General features: G+C 37.9%; 1 protein-coding gene across 1 annotated transcript in view; it reads right to left on the bottom strand.

Annotated features, from left to right (window-relative positions):
- Positions 1-9712, bottom strand: part of ccdc138 (coiled-coil domain containing 138) — a gene marked incomplete at its 3' end in the record, with an annotated part of 36365 nt that extends 26653 nt beyond the window's left edge. The window contains exons 1-6 of the mRNA XM_079820727.1: positions 9589-9712; positions 7049-7082; positions 6895-6952; positions 6806-6816; positions 6737-6775; positions 1794-1936 (exon numbers count right to left, since the gene is read on the bottom strand). Coding sequence (XP_079676853.1) covers positions 1794-1936; positions 6737-6775; positions 6806-6816; positions 6895-6952; positions 7049-7082; positions 9589-9666 — 363 coding nt within the window. The 5' untranslated portion in view covers positions 9667-9712. The remainder of the gene's footprint in view (positions 1-1793; positions 1937-6736; positions 6776-6805; positions 6817-6894; positions 6953-7048; positions 7083-9588) is intronic.
- Positions 9713-10025: the final 313 nt, after the last annotated feature.

Raw genomic sequence — 10025 nt, 5'->3', positions numbered from 1 at the left:
CACATTCACCCGCACGGTCTCTCTCTCGCACACACACACTCTCTCTCTCGCACACACACACTCTCTCTCTTTCACACATTCACCCGCACGGTCTCTCTCACACATTCACACACTCTCTTTCACTCAGTACATCTTTGACTATTTAATGCTTTCATTGTAAACTGAGCAAGTTTGTTCTGAGCAAATTTGCTATTTTAATACATCAATTTAAACTAAATAAAGTGAGAAACGCTGCTTTAGCAACCTTTCTTTCAAGTCACATATCTAAGGGTTTAGTTCATTATAACAGCCCTGACGGACACACAGGTCACATCACTCACACACACTCACACACACACGTTGTGTTTTCATGTTTTATGGGGACTTTCCATAGGCGCAATGGTTTTTATACCGTGCATACTGTATATTCTATCCCCCTACACTGCCCCTGCCCCTAAACCTACCCATCACACACACACACACACTAACCCTAAACCTACCCATCACACACACACACACACACACACACACACACACACACACACACACACACACACACTAACCCTAAACCTACCCATCACACACACACACACACACACACACACTAACCCTAAACCTACCCATCACACACACACACACACACACACACACACACTAACCCTAAACCTACCCATCACACACACACACACACACTAACCCTAAACCTACCCATCACACACACACACACACACACTAACCCTAAACCTACCCATCACACACACACACACACTAACCCTAAACCTACCCATCACACACACACACACACACACTAACCCTAAACCTACCCATCACACACACACACACACTAACCCTAAACCTACCCATCACAGGAGACAATCTGCATTTTTACATTTTCAAAAAACATCACTTAGGCTGTGTTCACACTGCAGGGCTTAATGCTCAATTCCGATTTTTTTGAAAAAATGCGATTTTTTTGCAAGGCCGTTCACATTTCCAATTAAATGCGACCTTTTGTGATCTCCTGTGTGAACGTGAAATGACCCAGAAGTGACCCGCATGCGCAGAAGAGAACTCAACGGTCAACGACGTCACTTGCTGTTTACGGAAGTAGCCAAATATGGGCGTCAGCATTGCAGTTTGTTTAGCTTTATTAAAGTTACTTTCGCAACGGAGCCAGCACCATTACAACCTTCTCATGTTAAGAAGAAAATTAAAAAAGAGGAGGAGAGCAAGGTTTTTGGCCATGGCGTTTTGTGGAGCAGTGGTAGCAACGTCGGTACAGAGAAACGTGTGTGTGCGGAGCCGCCTACTTCAACGTAGATGACGTTTGTCGCGTATCAACAACGTGCGGGTCGGATACATGTGACCTGGCAGTTCAGACTGAAGACGCATTTCAAAAGATCGGATATGTATCGGATTTGGACCACATACCCAAGTGGCCTGGGTCGCATTTGAAAAGATCAGATCTGTGTCGTTCAGACTGTCATGAAAAGATCAGATACAGGTCGCATAAGGGCAAAAAAATCGGAATTGGGTCGTTTCAGCCTGCAGTGTGAACGCAGCCTTTGGGCCTAAAGTGTGCCAAGAAAACATCCCCCACACCATTACACCACCACCACCAGCCTGCACAGTGGGAACGCAGCCTTAGTCTGATTAATAAGATGTTTTCCTCATGGTGACAAAATGTCCCCACAAGGATGAGGATTTCGGATATTGCCATCTTTGTGGGGACATTTTGTCACCATAACGTAGGGATTACCAGTCCATACACACACACATACACACACACACACACAGATGTGAATGATCCTCACCTGCAGCTTCTCATAGATGTGCAGCATCTCCTGATAGACGTGAACTGCTGAGGCTCCTCCGCTCCGGCTGTGGTCCAGAACCTTCCCTTGGCCCCACACAGAGGAACTGGACGACCGGGCCAGATTGGACGGCAAGGTCACGTCTGGAAGGCCATAAAGATTCAAGATTTATTTGTCACATACACAATTATATAGAGCAAATATAACCAGCAGTGAAATTAAAGTCAGGTCCGCTCCATGGACAGTGCAATATTAAAGGAACACTCCACTTTTTTTGAAAATAGGCTCATTTTACTAGTCCCCTAGAGTTAAATAGTTGAGTTTTACCGTTTTTGAATCTATTCAGCCGATCTTTGTATCTGGCGGTAGCACTTTTAGCATTAGCTTAGCATAGATCATTGATTCTGATCAGTCCATTAGCATCTCATTCAAAAAATGACCAAAGACACTTGCAATATTTTTTAGTGATCATGATTTTACATGGCCGATTCCGATACCGATTTCCGATTTATTTATTGATTTTTTTACACAATAAAAGAACGAAAGTATACATGAACAATATGTTTATTTGGTATTTAACAGGCTAAATTGGCTTTTGGCTAATGAAAACAAGTCTGCAATCTGAAATTAACGGGAAATTGAATTGGAAATTAAAAGGCTGAAAGGTGAAATTAAAGGCAACAACTGCATATTCTGCAATTCAAACAAAGATGTTACTTAAATCTAGCCTGGATGCCAGCCGAATTTAGCCCCGCCCACAAACTTTTTTGCTCGGGCAATTCGGTCTGGACTAAAGGAGGAATTATGCCCGAACAGAAACTGTTCGGACCAATGAAATCATCAGGGCGGGCTTTAGACGATGATGGACAGATGATCAACAGTAGCGTAATCATCACATCATCGAAGGCTCTTGGGTTGAATTTGCTCTTATCCTAAACGGAGAACTTGTTCGTATATGCGTTCACCTTCACTATTTCTCTCAGAAACGATGATCGTGTTGGTAAGTACTCTGTGTATCCTTAAATTATTTTATTACTGCCAAAGATCGTTTACACTCATCTTTTTCTTGTAACGTTACTTAATCCAGCGTGCGTGCAGACAGGGTTTCCAAGTGTTTTTGCAATGTCGCGCACAATTGCTACTCAAAACTATAGCCCAAAATAATAACTTTCCGGGGTGTTCTCCGGAAAAAAATGGCGTTTGGTTGGCAAAATATGTTATTTTGGAAGGTTGCCTGCTAAAATTCGCATTCCTGGGTTTATATAATCACATAATTGGGGTCGCTTCAACCCGCGGACATGGAGAAAAACACGGACTTGGTAACAGTGCAGTTGAGTTCTGTTGACATTTGACAACTAACGTTACGCGTCGCTCCGTTGCTCTGATTGGTTGTGGGTCTATCCAATTGAGGTCTTTCCTGGCTCGGTTGAAACACGCCCCATAATCAAAGCTCAATGGAGCGGTACCAGACTCATATTCTGACTAGAATTGAGTATGGCCACGCCAGGCTAACTTAAATCAGCATTTGTTTTTAAATTCAGTGTAAAGGAAAAAAGTCTTTACCAGTGAAATTAAATAAAACCAAAGTATATAATTGTTCCAAAATGTTAAATCAAATAATGTTTAGTGCAACGAAAAAACTAAGATGCTACAGCAGGTGCTTTTTAAATCAAATTAAGTCAATGTAATTTTAAGGTAAAATAAAAATGATCAGCCTACAGACCTGATAGTATTTCATTTCTAAAGTGCAGCATGTTCTTCTTTAGGCTACACAAAGAAATATTTCGGCTTTGTCACAAGTTAATCTGTTTCGTTCTCATCCGATCCAACACGTGAGAAGCTGAGCTGAACAAACGCTCGTGCAGGCGGAGAGGTAAGCTCGCGCAACTTCAGCTCGCGCAACTTCAGCTCGCGCAACTTCAGCTCGCGCAGGAAAGCGGCTCTTCATTCCCTTCAGCGTATCTCGTCTCTTCCCTCAGTTCTCCAGTTTCTGTTTGTAACACACAAGTGACATGTTCGCGAATGATTGCAATATAGGCGTATATGCACGCGGGCGCACTTCCGGAAAAATCGGCGGAAAAATACAAAGAAAAACGTCCGGTTGCCGATCGCGCGCTAGAAGCAAAAACCGGCCGGTTCCGGTTTTTGGCCGGTCAACTGGTGCATCCCTAATATTTTTCCTATTTAAAACTTGACTCTTCTACAGTTAATCGTGTGCTAAGACCAACTGAAAATGAAAAGTTGTGATTTTCTACACCGATATGGCTAGAACTACTTTCTCATTCCTGCGTAATAGTCGCGGATCTTCGCGGCCGTACCATGGCTGCAGCGGCGCAATGATATTACAGCGCCTGAAAGTAGTCCAGCTAGGGAACTTTCAATGTGAGCGGCACTAAGTTTGTGTAGTTGCAGAGAAAGTTTCAGGCTTGCAGCCGACAAATTGTGTTGTGGATTTAGCTGTGATTAGCCATGGTTCTGTGTGTTGTGTATTTAGCTGTGATTAGCCATGGTTCTGTGTGTTGTGTATTTAGCTGTGATTAGCCATGGTTCTGTGTGTTGTGGATTTAGCTGTGATTAGCCATGGTTCTGTGTGTTTTGTATTTAGCTGTGATTAGCCATGGTTCTGTGTGTTGTGGATTTAGCTGTGATTAGCCAATGGTTCTGTGTGTTGTGTATTTAGCTGTGATTAGCCATGGTTCTGTGTGTTGTGTATTTAGCTGTGATTAGCCATGGTTCTGTGTGTTGTGGATTTAGCTGTGATTAGCCAATGGTTCTGTGTGTTGTGTATTTAGCTGTGATTAGCCATGGTTCTGTGTGTTGTGGATTTAGCTGTGATTAGCCATGGTTCTGTGTGTTGTGTATTTAGCTGTGATTAGCCATGGTTCTGTGTGTTGTGTATTTAGCTGTGATTAGCCATGGTTCTGTGTGTTGTGGATTTAGCTGTGATTAGCCATGGTTCTGTGTGTTGTGGATTTAGCTGTGATTAGCCATGGTTCTGTGTGTTGTGTATTTAGCTGTGTGATTAGCCAATGGTTCTGTGTGTTGTGGATTTAGCTGCGATTAGCCATGGTTCTGGGTGTTGTGGATTTAGCTGCGATTAGCCATGGTTCTGTGTGTTGTGTATTTAGCTGTGATTAGCCATGGTTCTGTGTGTTGTGTATTTAGCTGTGATTAGCCATGGTTCTGTGTGTTGTGTATTTAGCTGTGATTAGCCATGGTTCTGTGTGTTGTGTATTTAGCTGTGATTAGCCATGGTTCTGTGTGTTGTGTATTTAGCTGTGATTAGCCATGGTTCTGTGTGTTGTGGATTTAGCTGTGATTAGCCATGGTTCTGTGTGTTGTGGATTTAGCTGTGATTAGCCATGGTTCTGTGTGTTGTGGATTTAGCTGTGATTAGCCATGGTTCTGTGTGTTGTGGATTTAGCTGTGATTAGCCATGGTTCTGTGTGTTGTGTATTTAGCTGTGATTAGCCATGGTTCTGTGTGTTGTAAAGGGCTGTGATAGTAAGGCGAAGGTGTAACTACCACCATGTTACACAGAATACCAACCAATCATTGCGCCGCTGCAGCCATGGTACGGCCGCGAAGATCTGCGACTATTACGCAGGAATGAGAAAGTAGTTCTAGCCATATAGGTGTAGAAAATCACAACTTTTCATTTTCAGTTGGTCTTAGCACACGATGTAACTGTAGAAGAGTCAAGTTTTAAATAGGAAAAATATTGCAAGTGTCTTTGGTCATTTTTTGAATGAGATGCTAATGGACTGATCAGAATCAATGATGTATGCTAAGCTAATGCTAAAAGTGCTACCGCCAGATACAAAGATCGGCTGAATAGATTCAAAAACGGTAAAACTCAACTATTTAACTCTAGGGGACTAGTAAAATGAGCCTATTTTCAAAAAAAGTGGAGTGTTCCTTTAAAGAAAAAAATTAAATACAACACAGATGGAAATATACATAGAAATACAATATACACAGATAAAAATATTCATAAATTTAGCTATGAGAAAATGAATTAAAGTTAAGGATGTACAAGAGGCAATGTGCATATGTGCATTATACTGTAGTTTTAAAGGATTAGTTCACTTTTAAATAAACTTTTGCTGATAATTTCCTCACCCCCATGTCATCCAAGATGTCCATGTCTTTCTTTCTGCAGTTGAAAAGAAATGAAGGTTTTGGATGAAAACAGTCCAGGGTTTTTCTCCATATAATGGACTTCAATGGGCCCCAAACGGTTCAAGGTCCAAATGACAGTTTCAGTGCAGCTTCAAAGGGCTTTAAACGACACCAGACGATGAATAAGGCTCTTATCTAGACAAACCATCAGTTTCTGAGAGAAACCCAGCAGTATTTATGCTATTATTTTACCTCTTAACAGACGAGCGCGATCATCTCTGAGCTCAGCCATAACTTCCGGCAAGTAAGGTCAAATACGAGCGTGGTCATAGATATATCGATAGTAGATGCCTCATTAGCGACTGCACGGATCAGTAGAATGAGGCATCTACTATTTATATATCTATGACCACGATCTAATTTGACCTCACTTAGCGGAAGTTATGGCTGAGCTCAGAGATGATGATAAGAGGTAAAATAATAGAAAACTCTCAGAAACTGATGGTTTGTCTAGATCAGACCCTTATTCATCATCTGGTGTCGTTTAAAGCCCTTTGAAGCTGCACTGAAACTGTCATTTGGACCTTGAACCGTTTGGAGCCCATTGAAGTCCATTATATGGAGAAAAACCCTGGAATGTTTTCATCCAAAACCTTCATTTCTTTTCGACTGCAGAAAGAAAGACATGGACATCTTGGATGACATGAGGGTGAGGAAATTATCAGCAAAAGTTTATTTAAAAGTGAACTAATCCTTTAAGTCTACTGTAGCATAAATGAGCTTGAGTGAGTTTGAGCCGCCTCTCATTCCTCATGTGTGACCTGTCTCTGTGCAGAAGATGTGCGTCTCCTCCTCCTCCTCCTCCTCTTCTTCCTCCTCTTCCTCCTCCTCTTCCTCAGCGCTGCGGGAACACAAGACCACGGGTTCAGTCGCTGCAACAACATTAATAATAATACCTGATGATACTCTGACCCCTGACCTTCTCGTCCAGCAGATCTCTCTGAGGGCTCTCTCTCTGCACGTCTGCTTTCTCCTCTCTACACACACACACACACACACACACACACACACACACACACTGCTGAGGGATTCAACAGGTCAGATGAGCCCGATACGTTCATCATCACACTCACCTCGTCCTCCATCATCAGCTGAGCCGTCTGGAACCTGCGGAGACAACAAGTTTTTAAGATAAAATCAAAATGATAAGAGGAATAATAACCAGAATCCCACGGGAATTTCTTGAATTGTGATGTGATTTTATATTTATATATTCCTCCATAACACAGGAGACTCTCAACAGAATAATCTCATCTGTATGGAAGCCCATTTACATCAAATAAGAAAAAAAACATGCTTTGGTAAATCATAATTATGACATTACAGGTTGATGATATGACATACCACTAAATCATATTTATGAGATAAATGCCTATGTCATTTATGAAATAAAGTCATAATTATGATGTACAAAGTCAAAATTACAACTTTAAAAAGACATAATTACGCAAAAAAGTCCAAATTATGACATACTAAATCATATTTATGAAATAAAAAGTCCTAATTATGTTGTACGAAGTCAAAATTATGACACTAAGTCATTTACGAGATGAAAATCTAAATTATGGCTTGAAAGGTCAACATTATAACAAGTCATAACAAAGCAAAAAAGGTCCGAATTATGACACACTAAGTAATATTTATTAAATAAGTCATAATTATGACGTAAAAAGTCAAAATTACAACTTTAAAAAGTTATAATTACGCAAAAAAGTAGAAATTATGACATACTAAGTCATATTTATGAAATAAGTCATAATTATGTTGTGCAAAGTGAAAATTACAACTTTAAATTCCACAACAAGTCGACATTTGGACATACTAAATCATATTTATGAAATAAAAAGTCATAATTATGATGTACAAAGTCAAAATTATAACTTTAAAAGTCATCATTATGCAAAAAGTTAAAATTATGAAGTCATAATTACGCAAAAAAGTTGAAATTATGACATACTAAGTAATATTTATGAAATAAGTCATAATTATGTTGTGCAAAGTCAAAATTAGGACACTAAGTCATTTACGAGATGAAAATCAAAATTATGGCTTAAAAGGTCATCATAATAACAAGTCATAATTAAGCAAAAAAGGTCCAAATTATGACACACTAAGTAATATTTATGAAATAAGAAGTCATAATTATGTTGTGCAAAGTGAAAATTACAACTTTAAATTCCACAAAAAGTCGACATTATGACATACTAAATCATATTTATGAAATAAAAAGTCATAATTATGATGTACAAAGTCAAACTTATAACTTTAAAAGTCATCATTATGCAAAAAGTCAAAATTACGAAGTCATAATTATGCAAAGAAAAATCTAAATGATGACATACTAAGTCATATTAGATGAAAATCAAAATTTTGACTTTAAGTCAATTATAATAGTCAAAATAAATATAGTCAAAATTGACATACTGTCATATTTATGAAATAAAAGTATAATAATAATAATTATGACGTACAAAATTACAACTTTAAAGTCATGAAATTATGACATACCAAGTCATTTACAAAACCAAAATCATGACTTAAAAAGTCATAATTATAGAATAAAGTCATAATTATTTAGTGCAAAGTGAAAATTATAACTTTAAGTTATGCAAGTCCAAATTATGACATACTAAATCATATTTATGAAGTAAAAAGTCCTAATTATGTCGTACAAAGTCAAAAAATTTAATTTTAAAAATCATCATTACGGAAATCATTAAGTCAAAATTATGACAAATCATTTACAAGATGAAAATCAAAATTAGAACTTTAAAAGTCATCATTATAACTCAAAATGATGAAGCCATAATTAAGCAAAAAAAGGTCCAAATTGACACACTAAGTCATATTTTTGAAATAATTATGACGTACAAGTCCAAATTACAACTGTAAAAGTCATAATTACCCAAAAAGTCGGATTTATGACATACTAAGTTATATTTATGAACCAAAAGTATGTGATAATGATGACAATTTATGTCAAAAAGTCATATTTATGAAATAAAAAGTCCTAATTATGATGTACAGTCAAATTACAACTTTAAACTTTAAGTCAAGCAATAAAAAAATCATGAAAATTATGACATAAATTATGGTCATAATTAAGCAAAAAAGGTCCAAATTATGACACACTAAGTAATATTTATGAAACGAGTCATAATTATGATGTACAAAGTCAAAATGACAACTGTTAAAAGTCGTTATTATGCAAAAGTCGTAATTATGACATACTAAGTTATATTTATGAAACAAAAGTCATAATTATGACATACTAAGTCGAAATTTGTTATTAGAAAAGTTGAAATGATATTAAAACTCATAATTATCACATAGGAAGTTATAATATCGACTTTTTATCTCATAATTTCGACTTTATTTCATAATTATGACGTACAACATCGAAACTATGACTTACTATGTCCTAATTATGTAATGATTGACTTAGAATGTGATAATTATGACCATTTATGTCATATTCTGTTGATCTATGATGTCATTCGCTGTCCTGTCAACACATATAGTCCAGATATAAACACACACACACACACACACACACACACAAACACACACACACATATCCAACAGAACACACGCTTTATGCGCTGCATCTCACCTGATTCCTCCTCTGAAGATATTTCTGTTTTAATAACTCGATTCTTTCATCGAGATCAGAGTCAGATTCGTTACTCATGATCTTTCAAAACAGCCGCCGCTCGTCTCCACAAACACTCACTGCGTGACCGGAAGTCGACGCTCCACACACAGGCAAAATAAAAGTCACGAGTTAGTAAACATAAAAGCTTTTTTCTGGATTATATATATCGGAATAACAAAAAGGGAACATTGATAATGACACACACACACACACACACACACACACACACACACACACACACACACACACACACACACGTCGTTATTATGCATAAAGTCTAAATGATGATTTAAAAACTCATAAGTCGAAATGATGACATACTAAGTCATATTTATGTCATAATAATGATGTACAAAATCATTTACGATATGAAAATCTAAATTAGGACAGAAAAA

Source organism: Gobio gobio (assembly GCF_949357685.1).
Source record: "Gobio gobio genome assembly, chromosome: 7".
NCBI lineage: Eukaryota > Metazoa > Chordata > Actinopteri > Cypriniformes > Gobionidae > Gobio > Gobio gobio.
This window is presented reverse-complemented; position numbering and strand designations above follow the sequence as displayed.